General features: G+C 37.6%; 1 protein-coding gene across 11 annotated transcripts in view; it reads left to right on the forward strand.

The window, feature by feature from the left end:
- Cep112 (centrosomal protein 112) overlaps positions 1–20,942 on the forward strand; it is a 350,152-nt gene that overhangs the window by 272,951 nt on the left and 56,259 nt on the right. For 10 of the 11 annotated variants that reach the window (XM_069993124.1, XM_069993126.1, XM_069993125.1 and 7 more), the window contains one exon: positions 375–524. In XM_069993124.1, the coding sequence (XP_069849225.1) occupies positions 375–524 (150 nt within the window). Of the gene's footprint in view, positions 1–374; positions 525–2,840; positions 2,950–20,942 lie in introns of those variants that run through there. The other variant, XM_069993132.1, reaches the window with a different exon arrangement.

A 20,942-nucleotide genomic window follows, 5' to 3' on the forward strand; every position in this document is an offset into this window, starting at 1 on the left:
AGTTCAAAAATTTATGAAAGGCAAAATAGCTTTTCTTATTCTAATAACTATATTTCTCAGCAAAATAAAAATCTGATGCTTTTCATATTTTTGAGATCACAGATGTTATTCTGATGAGTAAATATTGAAGAATGTTATAGTGGAAATGTCTTCCAAATACACTTGGTTTAGCAGTTGTTCACCATTCACAATTTTATTCTAGTCTTTTATTGTGTGGAATTTCATGCATTATAATGCATGATATGTTAATTGAAAATGTTTAGTTTGTGGGATAGAGTTTTGCCAAATCCATTCTTTTGTTAAGCATAAATACATATAAAATAGATGCCTCTCACTGAAGAATTTGAAGTTATAGCATGCTGTTTTCATTTTAGATCATAGCAGAACTTCAGACAACCATTTCCTCTCTGAAAGAGGAAAGCAGCCGGCAGCAGCTTGCTGCAGAAAGGCGGCTCCAGGATCTTGTACAAAAGTTTGAAGATGAGAAGAAACAGCTGATTAGAGATAATGACCGAGCAATCAAGGTAATCTGAAGACTTCAGTAACCAGTGGTACCAGCTGCTTTAATGTAATTAAAAGGAGGCTGAAATCCCAGCAGTGGGCAGATGAATGCAGGTATCTGGCTTGCTCACACAGCCTGCAGTAATTCCATTCACTGGATTCTACCTTTGATGTATCCAGTGACTCAGGCTGACTTCCCTCTAAGAGATTACATGCCAGCATAAAAAGTCATTTTTGGCAAGCTCAGTCCATTCACATTGGACAAATATTTTTTTTTAATACCTTGTCCTTTTTCTTGAAAACCACTTTGGAATTGTCTCTTGAAATTAGAATGACTGTTTCAGTCCAATACTGCTGCCTAGCACATTCAGAAGTCAGCCTCCAATTTACAGTCTGTTCATCCTTTTATGATGTATTCGCATAATGAGAAATAACCTGTTTGTTCCAGGCCTGGATTGCCAGCATTTGATGTGCTTTGACACAGTGCAGGGTCGATTGTTGCTACTGAGAACCAAGGTAGTGTCTCTAAATGACTTCTGAGAATCACACCTTAATAGCAACAGAAAAATCCCGGATGTGATTCTTTAGATGATAGGCAGTTAGATCTCAAAGTAGTTTTTTTTTTTTCTTGGCTTCATAGCAGTGGATATTATTGTAAGTGTCTGCATCATGCTGTGTTTAATCTGTGAGGATAAGCATCTGGAAACCTTTAAAAAATAAGGCTTAAAAGAGAACAAAAATTTTTAAAAGAATTCCCAGCAAAAGATGATTTTTCAGTGACTTTGTTGTAACAATACTTAAAGCATGTAGTCATACAGAGCAAAGAAAAATAAGTTCTATATATGGAGGTATATATTTCTATATATCCTTTAAGCCTGGATGGTATTGAATAGCATAAAAAGCCTTCAGAGATGGAAACTTTTGAGCCCAGTATATCAGCCTCCTCATTTTACAGGTGAGGATGTAGGATTTTGCTAATGACATTTCTTCTGTTTATTTATACCTGTGGGCTTTTTTCCCTACATATGTTTGGAGACAAAAAGTTTATTTTTCAGATTCTGGTGATTTTAAACACCTTTCAAATGTTTTTTTCACTTACAAATACCCACTTTTCTCTCACACAGACATCAACAAGTTGTAGACTTTGTTTGAATTGTTCTGGCTATATAAAAGTTTCATTTTAAGTGAATTTCTTTTCCACTCATGTCTAAATACCATGTGTGAGTCATTTTGAAATTTTAAATAAACAATGGAATCTTCCTGTATAAGCAAAAGGAAAAAACATGAATAAAGTTGCCCCTAACAACATAGTTCTAAAGCTGTTTTGTGATGACTTTTTAAATAAAAAAAAACTATAACTAATATAATTGCTATTTTAAATGTTTTCTTTTTTGTCTGAGATCAGGACTTGAACTTAGTACCTAATGCATTTGCTCATTGGCTAGCTCACTTGCCAACTGAGCCATGCCTCCAACTCCTTAAATGTTTTAGTCTTACAGTTTTAATAGACCTACCTGTTAAAAGGGGAGGACATTTTATACTAATTTCAAACACAGCTCCAAATCACAACTGAATTTTAAAATGGTAGTGCGTATAAAACACATTTTAACAAAACATATGCACCAAATGTTACTTGAAAATAATTTAAATTGTAGATAAGATATACTTCAGTTTTGATTCACTCATTTTTTGTATAGAGAGTGAAGTGTTTTTCCTTTATTACTAATGTACATCAAAGTAGCTAATAATAATAATATTTGTTATTGTTATTATTATTATTAGCACTCATACCCTTGGCTTTTTTTCTAGGATGCACCAAAAATATTGATGGGGGAGTTGGGGATCTGGATGAGGGAAAGAGTGCTTGCCTAAAAAACATAAGGCCCTGAGTTTGGTCCTCAGCACCATGGGGCTGCATGGGTGGGGGGGAGCTAAAAGGAATTAATGGAGAAATAACAGGCGATACTTATTCAGCATGTAGCATAGTATATTCTAGACTGTCTACCAAACATCTCATCCATCTCATGTTCCATTGCTCTATTTAAATTTCACAATAATTTTTTCATTTCAAACTTTGAAAACTCATCCTGTGAAACTACAAAATTAGCAAATGTCTTGAAATCTGTATATGAAAGCTAAATGACTCTGGTTTATTCATGCAACATAATCTTCAAAAATGTAAAGAAAAAAGTAGATCTGAAGATACAATAATCTTATTACATTCTTTAAAAAAGAGAAGTTCCTTTTATTTTACAATCCACAGTCCTGCTTCAAAATGTATCATTTTATTGTCTTGGTCATGGATGTTTCTAAGATGGCGGTTTTCTTCACTCCCATAGGTTCTGGCTGTCAGAAATCCCAGGCCCTCCTTTACTGAAGGAGGTTAGTCCAGTTGTGTTGGTTATCCCTGCCAGTGTTCTTCCTCATCTTTGCTTCTGGAATATTTCCTCTGGCTCATCATCTTTCTCTTTATTAAAAGCTGCTGCGATTGAAAAAGGTTTGGTAGCAAGAGTCAGAGCAATTCTTTAATTTTATCTGATCCAAGTGTGATAAATGTGTCTTCCTTGTTCACCTATGGTAAATCCAAACTTAGAGACTTTTTTGTAAGCTTTTTTGGGAGATCTGCAGCTTCGTTTTCAGTTAATCACTTCTCAGGCTATAGCTGGGCTTTCCCTTCCATTACTCCAGGACAGCTGGCTGTGGCTTTTTAACCGTCTCTCCTGCCTTCCTGCCTTCCTGCCTGCCATTTTCCCACCGTGGCCTTTTCTATCCCACCATGGCCTCTTCTACCCTAATCTTTATGAGGAAGCTATTTCCAGTACAAAGATTAACCAGCCCAAGACCATATTATCTAACAACTGGTAGAGCCAACTTCAGTCATTTTCTTACTTGAGAGCCTAAGCTATTTAAGTACGATAGCATACCTTCAGTATCCTACATTGTATGTATAAAAATAAGTCAATCAACCAAGGACCCAAATGGACCTGGAGATGCTCCTTCTATCCTCCCATGTGTCTGAATTTTTGCCACAAAGTTGTTTGATTTGTACATTCCAATTATATTTGAGTGTTTTATGTATATATGTATAGGCACATGACAAACATAGACACTCTAAGGGAGGTATAGTCACCAAGAGGTTTAGACTACGTCTGCAGATATATCAACAGTACTGTGGAAAAGGTAGGCATGCTAACTGTGAAACCTACTCTAACCCACTTTCAGCTGATAATGAGCTGAGTTCTTTCAAGTCATTGATCAAGAATGGAGAGTAAATCCAGTACTCATTCCACCAGAACCCACAGTAATGTCTGTGGGTATTAAAGCCAAGCTTTAGAAAACATTTGAGGTAGAAAGTAATCTATGAGAGTCCACTGAAAGACCACCAGTCTGTGCAGTATAACTTGATAAACATTTTGGAAGGATGATTCCCTGTCACTATTTACTTGTTGGGAAGACCTGCCTAGCCTTTGACCCACTTTCAGAATTTACCCTGAGGTGATGATTAAAGAGTTGGAGTGTACTTCAACTAGTCAAAAGGATGCTCAACCTGGCAACTATTCAGTAATGCCCTTTACAGAATTTCTGTTCTGTGCCAGGCACCTGTGACACCATTATTCTCTAACACCTTTATGTATCTTTCACCATGGGTAATAAACTGGAAACTGATATACTGAAAATGTCAGAGAAAAATATTTAAGTGTAGTGAAAAGATTCATAAGACATGTTTTCATGAAGATACGGGTTACAAAACATGTAAATATGACTCACTGTTTTTCAAATAAGAGTCCATATCAAGAGAAAAATGACTATAATCACATCAGAATTTTACTAGGAGATATCTGAGTGATAGATTGTTTGGCGGCTTTTCTTATTATATGTGTGTATATGTATATATATATATATATATATATATATATAATGAATTACTTTTGTCCCAGTGTAATTTTTTATCTTTTACCTGTAGATTTATAGGCACATTCTAATGACCACAAATGGGGGAAACCATGCAACCTATTTTTTGAGTGTGGCTTACTTCACTTAATATAGTTTATTGGAGATAAGAGTCTCAGGAACTTTCCTGCCTGGACGAGCTTCAAACCATGATCTTCAGATCTCTGCCTCTTGAGTAGCTAGGATTATAGCAAAAGCTACCAGTGCCCAGTGGGTTGTTCATTTTTAAGAGTGCAAAACCAAACCATTGAAAACCACTGCGTAAATGTTGCCTCCTTTCCACTATTCGCTTCCAGTCTTTGACAGAGATGCCATGCTTTCTCTGACTGCAGGTGCCATGGAAGAGTTCTCATGCTCTGTGTAAAACATCTGCGAGAATGCCTGTTCATCACTTTAATAAAGTTCTGCTTCTCTGTAATACAGATCATAGTTCCTCATCCAAACCCTTGAGGCTGGAAGCATTTTTACACATCAGAATCTATATATCCAAGGATTGTCTCTGTCCTCAGGAGGTGTGAGAGACAACATACTGTCCGCAGACATACACATGAACAGTGAAATATATGAATATCCCCCCAAAATAGGGCAAATTTTATTGCCAAGCAGATTTTGTTGCCAAACAAGCACAATCTTTGTAAAAGAATTTATGCTTTCAGAGAACTTCTAGATTTCAAGAATGAAGACAGGACATGATAGACCTGTGATTTGGTTAATTCTTTTTCTCACAAACTGGACTCAAAGCTTCTTGAGCAAGCATTTATTTCAGGCTTGTTTTCAGTGGATATGCTTAGAAATATGCTGAATTGATGTGATATTAGCTCACAGATCAAGACTCTGATAATGAATGATGTCACTTTACTATTGTAAAGTTTTATTTATGGAAGCAGTTTTGTAAATATTTTGCTATGATATAGCACATATAAGGAAATTGTGGTAACAAATATTTTGCATTATTGGGCAGAATCTAATAGAATACAGTTTGATACAATCTGAACACATACAGTAAAGGGTCTGGGGAGAGTCTCTACCAAAAGCTGTAAGCCAAAGCCAAATTATCTGAATATTAGCACTGTCCACTGAGCTAACAGGTCATCTGAAGGGAACATTCAGAATAGTTTTAATAGAGACTGTAGAATATTCTTCTGGCCTCACTACACCACCAGAGATAAGTCCTTTCTTTTGAAGCCAGTGTATTGAAAGTTTCTCGCTGTGAATCCAGATGTCCAAGCAGAGATTTCATATCAAGGAGAAATGTTGTAAAATTTTGCTTGTAGGCATAGAAAAGAGATTTTAAAACATTGATGCTTCTCTCCCTTGGCCACTTACTGGAGTTCACCAGAAAAGGTCGGCTGCCAGTAGGACATCTAGAAATCTGGTCTGTGTTACCAGGACTTGATGAGGGGAGAGAATATTTCATAAGATTGGGCAATTCTCACTGTGCTAAAAGCTTACAGGAATCCATTTCCCAAAGAATAAAATTACAAACCTCATTGTGGGGTTTTAGTAGCATTGAGAAACAGAATTCTCAATGGCTAGCATCGAATGGCTTTGTTTGGGACCTGTTCATTATTTAATTGTCTCCCCTGCATACATGTCCTAAAGGCACAGAAGAAAGTGGCATTTTCTTTGTGTCCTCTTATATTAGAATTAATAATGCTAAGAATAGACATGTATTTCCATCCCACCCAAGAAGGCTTGCCTGCTAACTCAGAAGGGAAGACAGAGCCATTCAGTCCTAGAAGCATAAAGCGTAAGTGCCATTTTCCAGGAAGAATGCTCTGGAAGATAAGATTGGATGCACTGTGACAGTGGATTCTGACCTTGTAGAGTAAGGAGAAACAAAAATAAATGAGCAGAGAAAAAATGAACAGTTCTCTCTCAGAAGTATGTACCCCACACCTTTCCTTGCCATTCTCTAGCAAGATTTTATTTCAAAACTAATGTAAAAAATGCTTTATTCAAGGGATAAAATACTTCAAGTGCTACGGAAACTATGTTTAGCCCTTGATACATTGACCCAAGTCACAGTTTGGTGAGTAAATGTGTGGGCCTGTGCATGTGCAAGTAATGAAGAGTACAGACTCAGATTCCCCTTCACCAGTGGCTGAGAGAATTGTGCTCTTTGGAACTTAGCAGGTGGCTATATTATTATTGCATGGCCCCCAAAAGGAACTAGTTTGATTAGTGGACATACATGGATTATTTCAATTTTTTTAACATTTAAGAATTCAATAGATATTTGGAAATTTTTAAGCTTTAATACCAGAGCAATATCTAAGATGGTTCAAAGTGAGTCTAATGAACAGAATCCTTGCTGAAATATATGTATGAGACCCAACAACCAAAATTACTGAACAAAGATCATGCATCTACTGTCTATATGCATATACAATAATAACATATTTACATATGCATATATATTTAGAAGCACTGGGTTATATAGAATCTCATTTAATAGAAGACTTGAAATGATAAGCTCATTTTAATAAGTTTTTTATTGTGAAAGTACTGTACAGAGGAGTTACAGTTACATGAGCAAGGTAATGAGTACATTTCTTATCAAGCATTGTTGCCTCCTCCTTTGTTTTTCCCCTACCATCCCTTCCTTCCCAACCTTCACAGCTACATTCCCCAACCCTCCCTGCCTCCCACTCCCCCCCTAAATAGTAAAGTTTGTTTTTCAATATAGTGTCTTGTACATCTCATTGTTACAATGGGTCAACCTGTATACTTATTTAAACATTTTGTTTTTTCTCTTCCCCTCCCCAAATTAGACTGACATCAAATACAGTGAAAACAGGGGTTCATTTTATAAAACAATTTTTGCTGTCTTGACTTAATTGGCTGTTTACTCATCGCTAACTATCTGAACTTCTGTTCAACTTCTGATGACTCTTTTTACCATTTACCTTTCAACCTTTTCATCATTCACCAATGTGAAATTTATACTTCTTCATAATAACTACCAGGATATTATCTCGTTTCCCAGGATTTATTCATAGAATTTCTCACTTTGATCATTTCAGTGCCTCTTCCTTCAACTTCTTTGGTTAACAGCAGCACCCAGGTATATAATTACTGGCAGGGATATGCTGGGGTCAGTGTGAGTAAGCTGGCGGGGATTGTGGTGGTGGTCAACCTTATCATCATAAGACATATTAATGTTGTGCGAAGGATAGACCTATGCCACTCTCTCTCTTATAGCTCTTAATAGCTACCATCCAGCCTCTTCCCCCCTTTTTTTCTAATGTATATCTAATTCAACTCTTATATTCATTTCCAAAGTCCCTTTGGTAATCAAAGTAATACAGGAAGTCTGCAAGGTAGCCTATTATCTTCTCCAGATTCAGCAATATCTTATAATATCATCCAACTTCATGGACCATTTAACTACATTGACCAACAGGAATTGTGAGATATTTTCTGTAAATGCCCATGTAGTAAAACTTGTAGGCCAGGTACTGGTGGTTACTTGGAAGGAAAAGAAGAATCTTGGTTCAAGGCTAGTCTGGGCAGAAAAAAAATCCGCAAGATTACTTCTCAACAAAACAGTGATACATACCTGTTATCTTAGCTACTAGAAAAAGGCTTGATGGATTTCACTCAAGTGAAAGCCTAGGTAGGAAGTGAGACCCTATTTCAAATTAATCAGCAAAAACCAGGACTGGAGGCATGGTTCAGCATTAAAAATGCCAACTTAACATGCACCAAGGTCCTCCAAGTTTTAGGCTTTGTAAGCCATCACATCTTCTCAGTCCTTGCCTTGTGGTAACAAAGCAGCCATAGATAACAGGTCAACAAACTGGTATGACTATGGTCCAATAAAACTTTATTTAAAAAAAATAGGCTAAATGCTAGGTTTGGTCTGATGGTCATAGTTTGCAAATGCTTGACCTAGAAACTCATTTTGTTCTTGTCTTAAAATTTACTTCTCTTTTCTCCTGAGCCCTTCTTCCTCCTGGTGGGTGTTCCTCATTTTTACATCCTGGCCTTTTTCTCCTCCTTTTCCTTTCTATGATGGGTTCTTTTCTGTGACTTCAGCTGTCACCTCTGTGTAGATAATGCCCAGAAGCCACAGCCTAATTCCTGGTTGGGTCCTATATCTTGCATTGCCCATAAATCATCTTCCTTGGGAGGATGCACTACTATTACAAAGTCAGTAACTACAACATTGAATTATTATCTGCCCTTCGAAACTGGCTCTTCCTTCCAGTCTATCAGAGTCCCCCTGATCTTCTGTTTCCTGTTAGAAGGTTTGAGTTCATCTTTGTCCCTTTCTTTCATGCCAGTTTATCTCAAGTCTATCACCAGAGTTCTTGAATGTATTTCTTGTTCCTCTGATACGACCCTATTCAGACTTTTCCCAACTTGTGATTGATTTAAAACAGCCTCCTCTCAGCTAATGTCCCTGCCAAAACTCTTTCAGTTCCATTCCAGTATGAAGAACTCTGCCAAAGAATTCTTAAATCATTGTGATTTCCCTGCCTTACAAAGAGTGCTTAGAAATCAATAGGGAAAAAAACTAAGAACCCTGAGGACCAAAAAAGTAAATGATATGAACATGGAGTTCAGACAAAATATTAACGTTCAACAAACATGGAAATTATACTCATTCTTACTCATAACTAAAAGAACTAAATTGGGTATGATAATACATACCTATAATGCCAGTATGTTGAATGGATAGCTGGAGAATCATGAGTTCAAGTCCACCCTGGGTTACACAGCAAGAATCTACATCTGTATCATAAAGAAAGATGCAGAACATGATTCTAGGGGAAGCAAAAGGAGATGAGAAGAGATAATGAGAAAGGAAACACAAGAGAAAAGAAGAGAGAGGAGGGGAGAAAAATGGAAATCAGAACTACTGGCATAAATTTAGAATTTGGAAAACACACAAACTAAAAAGTGAGCACATAGACAGAAGCACTATCATCTCAAGAAAGATAAACCAATTCAGCCTCTTTGGAGGTCAGCCTGGTCATTTCTACCAGCATCTTAAATACATAGACATTTTTTGCTAGCAGCTCTACTGCTAGAAGTTTCTCCCAGGCTGTACTTGCAAGTATGCATTACACCTGTCTGCATTTCTTGAGCAAAAAGCTGGGCAAAAAACAATCATGATCCAGCCACACAATGGAATGTTCCAAGGCCATTTACAAAGAATGAAGTCAATCTCTGCATGACTATTAGGCAAGATTGACCGTAGGTAGTGAATGAAGAGTGTTGAATGTCATATATATTTATATTTTCCTGATTACAGTTAGTTAGGGGGACTGCATTTTTTCATTCTATCTTTTGATGATGTTTTATTTTCCTACAATGTCTCACCAAGTTAGTTAGAGCATTGCCTGTAGCCTCAAGATCAAATTCTTCTGTCTGGCTGTCAGAGCCACCCAGACTTCCCACTGTCCTTTGACTTACATCCTATTGTACTCAAATAGATCTTCTCATTCCCATGAGCCTGTTTTAGGTTCCTTCTGCCTGCTCCTCCTGTGACTGTCTTCCTCCTACTGAAGCCTCCTTATCTCAGATTGTCAGGAACTATCAAGGACATATCAAGGTCCCACTGACTACCTCTATGAAGCTCTCCCAGCTTCATAAAGCCCTATTGTTAATGCTTGACAACTTTATATTTTGTGTCTCATACTTCTGTTTTCTATACAGTACTGGACACTAAGTCATTAATTTAAAAAATATAATCCCTAGTTATTAAACATTTTAACATTTACCTATGATTGATTGTTTTAAAGGCAGCTTTTTAAACATAGCAGCACCAAGCTTGGTGTTAAAGAACGTTGGGACTCTGACAACCTCTTTCTCCAAATCTGTGTTAAATACTTAAACCTTTGGGTTAACACACTCCTCTTTTAAGATGTAGACATCCTTGATATGTTAACTTATTAATTTGTGCTGTAATGTAAAACTGATCAGAGATTTTTCTTCCTATTACATGAGATCATCTCTCATGAAGTACTAGGAAGAAGAGGGAAAAGAGGGAGAGGCGTAATTTGGCAATATGGCATATAGCATGAAAGTGGTGTCTGGGATGGGGCAGCTTCAGGCATCAGGAGATGTTATATAATGAAAGGCTGAGGAGACTAGATTGGGGATGGAAGAACCCCTGGAACAAACTGGGCTGAGGGTTCACCAGCCTATCAATAGACTTTGTTCTAGATCATCTTCATTGGTACTGAACTTTTAACACCTGATTATACAACTTTATTGTACATCTGTGCTTATGTGTATAGATAGACATATATGAATACTTTTTTAAAAGGAACTGAAATGCATGTGTGTTGTTGTATTTTTCCAGAAAATGATTGAATACACTTACATGTTTTAAGTATTACTCTGTCTTAAAAACATGAGAACATGATGGAAATGGTGCTGTGGCCTAAGTGGTAGAGTGCCAGCCTTGAGCAGAAGAGCTCAAGGACAGTACCCAGGTCCTAAGTTCAAGCCCCATGACTGACAAAAAAAGAGGTCATGAATAAGCAATTGCATTATCATAACTGATTCTACATAAATGTGCCTAATAAATCAAGGAAAAATGTTAAGATAGTTATAGCTAATTATATTTTACATGTATATAGAGTTATTTTAGGAGATTTGTTGCAGAGAATATATATAATATAGCACATTAAGTTATATAGCTAAGCCGGGTGCTGGTGGCTCACGCCTGTAATCCTAGCTACTCAGGAGGCTGAGATCTGAGGATCGAGGTTCAAAGCCAGCCCTGGCAGGAAAGTCCGTGAAACTCTTATCTTCAATAAACCACTCAGAAAACTGGAAGTGGCACTGTAGCTCAAGTGGTAGTGCACTAGCCTTGAGCTGAAGAGCTGAGGGACAGCGCCCAGGCCCAGAATTCAAGCCCCATGACCGACAAAAAAAAAAAAAAAAAAAAAAAAAGATATATAGCTAACTTAACTTAAAATTTCTAAGGAACTAAAATCATTAAGTTAATCAAATTAACATGTCAATCATATTACATGTATATTGTTGTCCAAATGTATATAATTTTGAAAATTAATATGATACTATCTTGCCACCGATAAAAAGACCAAAATGTCATTTCCAGAGTAGTCAGTAGGAGGCTATTGCTGTCATAGCAGCAGTAGCAGCTGAAACAAGAGCCTTGAAGCAGCGCAGAGCTGGGGTGGTTGGTGGGTTGCAGGAATGCTTTAATGTTGAAGCACAGAGGAAAATGTGGAATTAAAAACAAAGAAACAACCCCCATTTTTCAAGAGAGGCAGAACCCTTTTGCTTTTATGTCTCTGTCACTTGCTCCAGGATTCTTCATAAAGCCCTCTAACCACCTAAATAAATATTCATATGGCTGTTCAACGTCTCATTAATAAAACAAGATTTGGTGGTAACATATTTCAGAGTAACAGATGATTTGCATCTCACCCTTGTTTAACTTTAAATCTCAAGCAATTAATAAATTAGACTCAAGAGCTTTTTAAGAAGTAACATCTTACATGGACCACAAATTGCATTATTTTTATGTGTAAATAATGATGAAAGGGGAGATTGTTCCTTTGATGTCTATAAACTACACTGTAAAATATGCAGAAACATTCTTGAGTTTAGTTGGAGCCAAAACAAATAGACTAGTTCATAAAACAAGGCAGCAGCATTCTTAGAAACAAGCATTATTATTTTTTTCTTTTCTTCCCAATTGCTTTTTCCATCTTTTATATTCTTGCCATTCCTAGTGGCAGATTCATTCCAAATTCAGAAGTGATGTTAGCCTGTATTTCCTCATCTGGAGAACTGAGCTCTTTTCATATTCCTCCCAGTAAACTTGGCTTCCTGTACAAAGCTTACCAGAGCTCAGCTGGACTGCCAGCTTTGATGTAGTGAGTCATTTTTGTCAGTAGAAGTTCATCGCTGCTTTAAAAACTAATTGTTTCAAATTTTAGCAAATACTGATGTTCCTCTGAGAGATGTATTTACTTTCTATTTTTCAAGCTGGCATATCTAGTTTTAATTTGTTTTTCAGCCCAAAATCTGTTTACAAAATCTGACTTGGGCCTAATATTTTCTTTGGTAGTGCTAATCAACAGCCTCCTTTTAAGTTTAAGACATCTGCCATGAGAAGGAACACTGAAAGAGCTTGAGCTCCTGTTCAAATAATGCACAAGCATGTTCTTCACTTCACAAGGTAGTGTATGGCATTTGACGGTACCTGCTGCATCTTTGAACCTTGGAATAGTATTACTACACTAAATACTCTAGCTACACTTATTTGGGAAAGCCAAAGATGTTAAACTGCCTGCCATCCTCCTGGCATAGATAATGGGTAGTACATGTGGTAGAGTTTGCCTTGTTTCTGCCTTGCTGCCACCAAGTCTACCATTTCATTTCTTGGCTTAGGGTCTTTTCATTAGAACTGGTTCTGAGTGCCAAATAGCAGTCTTCTCTATCAGATCCGGTGTCACATTTTTGCTAGCTGGCTTTTTATTTTGCTTTTCTTCTTTCTTCCAGATGGCAATTTTCTGCTCAAGCTTACCATCTCAGTTCTGAAACATTGTGTTCTCCTCTGTTGTTTGTTTTTGTCAAGATTTAATGAACAGAGTATTAAATACAGTGGATTCATGTGATTTTTCCCCCTCTGTTATCAGAGTTCTACTTTATTACTTCATTTATTAAAAGACTTTATAGCTGAAAAAAATCTGAGAGGATTGGTTATCTGGCCTCCCACTCTCCCTACCTTGGTTTGCCATTTCACAAATGAAATTCTTGATTCCACTTGAAGGGGATATGTCCGGTCCTTTTAATGTAGCTGTTGGCAGCACCAGATCTTGAACTCAGGACTTCTAGTCTTTGATCTTCCTCTCATCCATTGTACATTCTGATTCACATGGAAATATTCTCTTACTTTAAAATGTACGTGAATGGCTAGAATGAATGGAAAGTCTCAAGATCTACTATGTTTCCTCATTATTCGAGTGGAACCTCCCCTTTGCTCTAGAGTGGGGTTCAGCCAAGCCTCCTGTAAACCAAGAAATGTTTCTTTTAGTTGAATGTTTTTTTCAAGCAAGCTATGGTTGCCTCTCATACTTTTTTTTAAGTTATCATTAGTTGTCCTTGGAACTAAAATTTTCAAGGTCAACTTAGGAGATAGATCATGATTTGAAAGGCAATCACTATAAACATTTTATGTAATTTAAAGATCTACTCCAAAGGCAGGAAATGTTTGTCGTAATGGTCTCTTACAAGCACTTAGATGTAGAGGTTCAACAAACATTCTAATGCCAAAGTTGTTTTCTTTTTCTTTTTCTTTTATCTTCTTTTTTTAAAAAATTGTGAAAATACCATACAGAGGGGTTACAATTACATGAGCAAGGTAATGAGTACATTTCTTATCAAGCATTGTTGCCTCCTCCTTTGTTTCCCCTTCCCATCCCTTCCCATTTCTCCCCCCCCCCCCACCAAAGTTGTACTTTGTTTTTGGACATAATGACTTGTACATCTCATTGTTGCAATGGGTCCACCTGTATCCCTATTTAAACAATTTGTTTTTTCCCTTCCCCTCCACAAATTATACCAACATCAAATACAGTGAAAACAGGAATTATACCATGGGGGAACAAAGAAATATCTTATAAATATGTTAGAAACAATAGCATTTGAGTTCTTATCCAGCAATCCCAATTTTGGGCATTTACCCAAATGATCACAAACAAGACCATACTAAAGCTACCAGCACAACTATGTTTATTGCAGCATTATTTACCATAGCTAAGATATGGAACCAACCCAGATGCCCCTCGTAGATAAATTGATCAAGAAAATGTGGTATATATACACAATGGAATTCTATGCCTCCATCAGAAAGAATGACATTGCCCCCTTTGTTAGGAAATAGAAAGACTTGGAAAAAATTATATTAAATGAAGTAAGCCAAAGAAACATAGGTCCCATGGTTTCCCTTATTTGCAATAAGGAATTTGTTTTCTAAGAGAAAGCCAGTTATTTTCATTTTAATTCATTGTCCATTTAGTTCAAACGACTTTATTTCTATGGTGTCAGATGACCAAAGTACAAAAAAAAGGGGTCAATACAGCAACATTTTGTTTTTAGAAGGATGCTAGCACAGTAGGGAGAAAATGGAAGTTCAGCATTGCATTAATTTAGCAACCTGCCATACTATTAAGTCTTCCATGAAACCACTCTTTTTAATGTTACTACCACTTCATCTCTTAGAGTAGTCTCTTACATTATCTTGTATGTGTTGCAATAAAGAGAGGACTGGGGCCTAATAACATGGATTCTGGAACCAGACTGCCTGGGTCCAAATCCTGGCTCCCCCATTTAGAAACTATATGGTCTCAGATGACTTAACTTACCCTTCTGTGACTTTACTCTCCACACTTCTAAATGTAGAATAGTAAATTCATTTGTTCATAGGAACTGTGAGAATTTAATGAATTAGTGCTTGGAAAAATTAGTACAATGTCTACTACTTATTAAGTACTACAGTACAGAAGTGTAAAACTGAACCCCCCCCCCCACAAGAAGGCCCTATTCAATAGAGCCATTTCCTCTCTAACTACTCTCTATCCTTCATTCCTACCATTTCTTTCTACTTTATAGTCTTGCTTCTGTCCTTGTCAGCTCCTGGGGTTGCTGATTATATCCTTGATGCTAAGTCCACAGAGCCCTCTGTCAGCTTGGTCCTGGAAGTATGTGACACAATGGAACACACTCCCTTCTTCTTCCTTGTCACCTTCAAAGTCGGTCTTGTCTCTTTTTTATTTTTATTGTGAAAATACCATACAGAAAGGTTACAATTACATGGGAAAGGTAATGAGTACATTTCTTATCAAGCTTTGTTGCCTCCTCCTTTGTTTCCCCTTACCATCCCTTCCCATCCCCCCCACACACACACACATACACACGCCAAAGTTACAAAGTTTGTTTTTCAACATAACGTCTTGTACATCTCATTGTTGTAATGGGTCCACCTTCCCCTCCACAAATTATACCAACATCAAATACAGTGAAAACAGGGGTTATACCATGGGGGAGGGACATACAAAGCAACAAAGAAATACCTTATAAATAAGGTCTTGTCTCTTTGTCCCCAAACTGTCTCACCTTCCTCGTGATTATTCTCCACAATCCTACTTAAGCCATCTCATCCACTACCACCTATCTGGGTACTTCTCTTGAGCTGTTTTCTAGACCTTTCAGGAAGCTTCTGGAATATAAATAGAGAGTATTGAAAATGTTCTACAGAAACCTGAAGCTCATCATATCCAAAACTGAAACTGCTTCCTAAACCTGCTGATGCCCTGTTTCCCCAAGTGCAGTTCATGTCCATGTCCAGCATTTGATCAAGCAGAACCCTAGGCCTTACCTTCCTGTCTTCCTTTCTCTATTCCCATAGCTGTTTCTTATCCAGCATGCTACTTTCCATCTAGACTCCTCATCTCCGTATCTGCATGGCCCTTTGCAATCTATTCAGGCTGCCCCTGCCAATCCTCTCTACATACATCCAGAATTGCCTTTACTTCACTGGGTCCTCATAGCCCTGAGAATCCAGGCTTCCAAAGATTTCTTCCTGCCTTGCCTATCACAGCCCACTCTTTGCCCCATACTTCCACCATGACTGACCTTTCAAAAACTTCCAGTGTGGTAATCTTTCTCCCATCCTCAGCTCTGGCACATGCTGTTTGTATTCCCTTTGCCCTTCCTGCTATTCAACTCCAACACATCCAGAAAAATCCTATCTTAAATACCTCTGTCCAGCCTCCTAATACTGGTCTAAGGTCTATTCTTTGCTTTGCGCCTAAGCCTTCTGATTCTCTCATTGTGGCACAGACCTGTGTACAGTGGTTCACTGTTGCTTCTCAGAACTTCCCACCACCTCTGAGCCCCATAAGAACAGAGCCATTATCAGCCAAGCACAGACCCTGACATTTACTGCCACGTACCCACAGGTCCAGGGCCCATTCTTTGTAGAATATACAGAACAATGAAAACATAATTCCTTCTAGAAAGCACTTTTTAAATGGTATGTTAACACATGCGGAGAAAACAAATACCCCAAAGTTTTATACTTCCCATATTCCCTGCTATCCTTTTCTTCCCTATGCTTTGCCTCTCTGAGGCAAATTATTAATAGTGTTTTTCTGAATTCTTCATGTGGAAACTTCTGAGAAAAATTTTAGGGCTAAGGGAATAGACATACTTTCAGGCTTTATCCCAAGATAAGAACATTCTCTAGTCTATTCCCTTTCAATTATCAGTCCCTAAACTATCTAGAAACTCTACAGAGTTGGAATTCTTTTTCTTTACCTCTTATGATGTTAATCCAAATTTTAAAACATCATGTTGAAACATCATGCATAAAAAATCCTCTCATTATTTCAATAAGCATAAACAAAGTCTCTTCCTCACCAGAAGAAAAAGGAAAAAAAAAAAACTAAACTCTCCCCAAAGGAAGCCAAGAGAATTTAAGAAATACTTGCTTTTGCTGAAATAAATATCAAGCTAAGGATTTCATGAAGGAGTGGGGTGAGTTGAAAGAGAACCTGTGCCAAAACTTGATCATGTGTTATATTCTACAGAAAATCAGTAAAGATGTGACTGAAATTAAAATAAGGAATGTGACTTCCAGTTAAGCATGAGGGCACTTAATATGTTAGCAGGTATGTTTGCTTGTGGATAATTGAGATGAGTCCAGTTTTATATTAATAGAGATCAGTTGTCAAGCAATGTCAAAGAAAAATATTTTACCCCCAAGGGTGGGCCTGCCATCTGAATGATAGTCAACGGACAAGACCATTGAGGCAGCTTCCCTGCTTTTATTTCTTTCCGGCAAAGAAGTCAGGAACCCTTCAAACATTTTCACCCTGAGCAACCCATACCTCCACTAGGGCACAAATTCTCTAGGTGTTCTTTCCAAGAAAACTGTAATATTCAAGGAAGTTGTAACTCCAAAGTCGTGAGAGTCTGGAAAAAGAGGATTTGAGTAATATATTTTTTTCAAAGCAGTGCTTTGTGTTTATTTCACAGCATCTATAAAGTAAGCCTTGTATATTGGGGACATTCACTTAAAAAAAATAGTACTTTCAGATATATTCCTTTAGATTAAAACCTCAGCATCACAAAGCCAGAATCCAAAGTAGAGAGGAGAAACTGTACACCAAAAGGAAAGATACAACAGAAGGACAACAGTCACAACATGTTGTTTCTGCAAACCAGCAAATAAGTTTAAACCTTGCTATGCTTCCAGGATCCCTTTGGAGTTCTCTGCACCTCACTGGTTTGTCTGAGACAGTCATGTAGATGAGAGGAAGGACGTGCGTGCTGTGTTCTGCCCGCTCGGCCGCCGGCCTCGGGCACGTGACATCCACTAAAAGGCTGTTTCAGGCAGGGGCAGGGCTGGTTTTAAAATTTATAGCAAACACTTTTAAGTGTTGATGTGGTTACAAGTCCTAAAATATACAGATTTTTTTAGCCGAGTAAATTATATTTCCCAATGAGAGGGCCCAGTCATGAAGGTTAACATTTTTCTAGGAAATTTTTTAACAGAACATGTAAACATAAATTTATTACAGTTGAAATGTTTTTAGGCTTGAATAGTTTGCAGTATTGTTTAGAGCCTCCTGGGCTTCTGGAGGCTCAAAATGTAATTTTTATTTAAAGGTTATGGAAAGAATAATTTCTAGAACCCAGACCTGATAACATTCTTGCTCTAGCATATGCTAGCAAAGTCCTCAGAATCTCACAAGCCCCTGAAATACCCTTTTGCAAATTCATTCTCTTATTGTTTTTTTTTCTCAAAGTCTCATAGTCCCGCTCTCATTTTCTGTTCTCCATTTTGAATTTATTTCCCTACCAAGACTTCCAAGGAAAGATGTGTATCCTGTACACCGTATCCCAACCCTGAATACATTTTCCAACAGAAACATTATTATAAATTTTGATGGTTCTCACATTACAATTAGTGGAGCATAATATTTTGGACAGAGAACAGTTAAATGGTCTTTTTTCAGGTTCGGTTCTTTCTTACAAACAAAACTTGACTGTGGGTAGCTCCACCTTGGACTGATTACTTGAGACTAAGGTCATGCCTGTACCCTCTACTTTCTCACCACACAGTCATGTCTTGTTCTTTGCTTCATACCCAGTGTCCGGTTTAGGACTTGGCAAATACTGAATACTCAGTAAATTTCTGTTAAATGAAACAATGGATTTTGAATTTCATCTACCAACCATAAAGCCACATTCTTAGAAGTGATTTATTTCCTCTTACATATTGTTAGGATTAGCAGCAGTAATAATAGTAATGGTTGTTGTTATTGAGATGATGGCTGTGTTGACAAGGATGACACCGTCCTGAATCCCTCACTTCCTCTGAGCTGTGTTCAGTTCCCGCAGACACCTCCTGGAACTTCCTGAACTCTCAGATTCCACTTTACACTTAAAATTCCCCCATGCCACATTTACTGGCACTCTTCTCTTCAGCTCCTACCTCTCTGATACTTTTCTCTCTATTCTTCCTGTTATGAAACTCATCCCTCCCTCCCATTTCATCATTAATCGCAACTTGAACCCCTGACCCTAGTTTCCCCTCAAGTTCCAAAAGAAATAGATGGATCGTGGAGGTGTGGGGGTGAAGGGGAACTGTGGGGGGGAGGAGGTGAGGGAAGGAAGAGATGGTAGGAGAAAAACAAAGGAGGGGGTGACAATGCTCAACAAGAAATGTACTCATTACCTTACTCATGGAACTGTAACCCCTCTGTACAGCATCTTTACAACAAAATAAAATTTAAACAAAAAAGAAACAGATGGATCTATATGGGCAGGCTCTGGAGATGTGGAACTTAGCAGAGTTCCTCCCTACTCTTACTACACCTGACTTAAACTAGCCTGAGATTCTTAGTGGACTTTACTCCTCCCTCATCTTCTTTGCATCAGTTGTTTTTGTGCCCTACATTAGTCCTTTCCTTTACATTGCCATTACCTCAGGCCATTTCATACTTACTTCTTCTCTCCTGGACTCTTCCTGAGTCGTCTTGTTACTCTGTTCCAACTCCTTAGTCTGTTAACAAAGCAGATAAATCTGCCACATGTCTCTACAGATCCAATCCTCATATTACCATTGCTCCCCACTACCCAAATGGCCCAGCTCCCACCTGCTCTCCTCTTCCTTTAGACCTAAAGCATCAGCCACAATAGATGATGCCTAAATAACTCACTGTCTCTTTTTTTGTTTGTTTGTTTGTTTGTTTTTTGTTTTTGGGTCTGGTCGTGGGGCCTGAACTCTGAGCCTGGGTGCTGTCCCTCCACTCTTCAGCTCAATGCGAGTGCTCTACCACTTGAGCCACAGCGCCACTTCCGGCTTTTTGCTTTTTGCTTATGTGGTGCTGAGGAATCAAACCCAGGGCCTCAGGCATGCAAGGCAAGCACTCTACCACTGAGCCACCTTCCCAGCCCCCTCCCTGTCTCTTGTATATAAACTATTGATAATGCTGTACTTTTTACCAGAATTTTGTACTACTTGATTTAATATTCCAGACATTTATGAATTCTAAACAGTAATACAATATACATGATGTATCAGTAGAATGAGTTAAAAAAATCAAGGTGAAGTTGAAGTTTTCAGAAGAGAAGAGATGAAGACACCAATAGGAGTGCCAGGGACAAGGATATGCACTATTAACAAATAGTCATCTTCACCTAAATAGCCAATAATTACAATTTGTATCATATGAACCAAACGAATCCTAAAATATCTTGATTTGTTGATGTTTTTACATTTTGATCAGTTAGCTTATCATGACCTAAAACAAATTAGATGTAACAAGTAGAACTTAAAATGTTACATATCTATGCTGTAGGCAGGATTTATATATGCATGTATACAAATATTTATATAAAGAGAGAGATATGCATAAATATATGTGCACATGTATGTATGAAAGTAGAGAAAGATTATGATTGGGGCTCAGAGTATCACATTCTTGAGAAGCATCACATCTATTTTGAAGAGAATTGCAGGGTGCATGTATAATTTAGGAGTGGGGCTTATTTAGAGAAGTGTGTACAAACACTTCTGTCTAATATAGAAGGGTGACCAATAAGCTGCTGAGCACAAAGAGTGACTAAGTGAGAAAGCAGAAGTCCTTGAGGTGTTCTCCACTCCTGAGGGATGAACTTAGAAAAAAAAGAAAGTGGATTGACTCTATATGGAAGAAAAATAGTAATTTATAAAGAATATGAAGGGATAAATGAGCTATATTCGTGATGCAGTTGAATTTTGCCATCTCCTGAGTCTGTTCTGAAGGAGCCAGTACAATTTGGTATAGTGCTTAAAATAGCTTCTAAATTGTTCTTCAAATGGTATAGGTTTCCCTACGAGAGATATACTTAGATTTTCCTATGTTTTTGTTTCTAAAGTTAATATAATTTGTCTCTTTTTCAGATTTGGGCTTGTAGTAGCCCAAAATAAGAACAGCAGTTTTAGA

The sequence above is a fragment of the Dipodomys merriami genome, unplaced genomic scaffold, assembly GCF_024711535.1.
Source record: "Dipodomys merriami isolate MVZ:Mamm:240054 unplaced genomic scaffold, mDipMer1.0.p SCAF_42, whole genome shotgun sequence".
NCBI classification, from domain to species: domain Eukaryota; kingdom Metazoa; phylum Chordata; class Mammalia; order Rodentia; family Heteromyidae; genus Dipodomys; species Dipodomys merriami.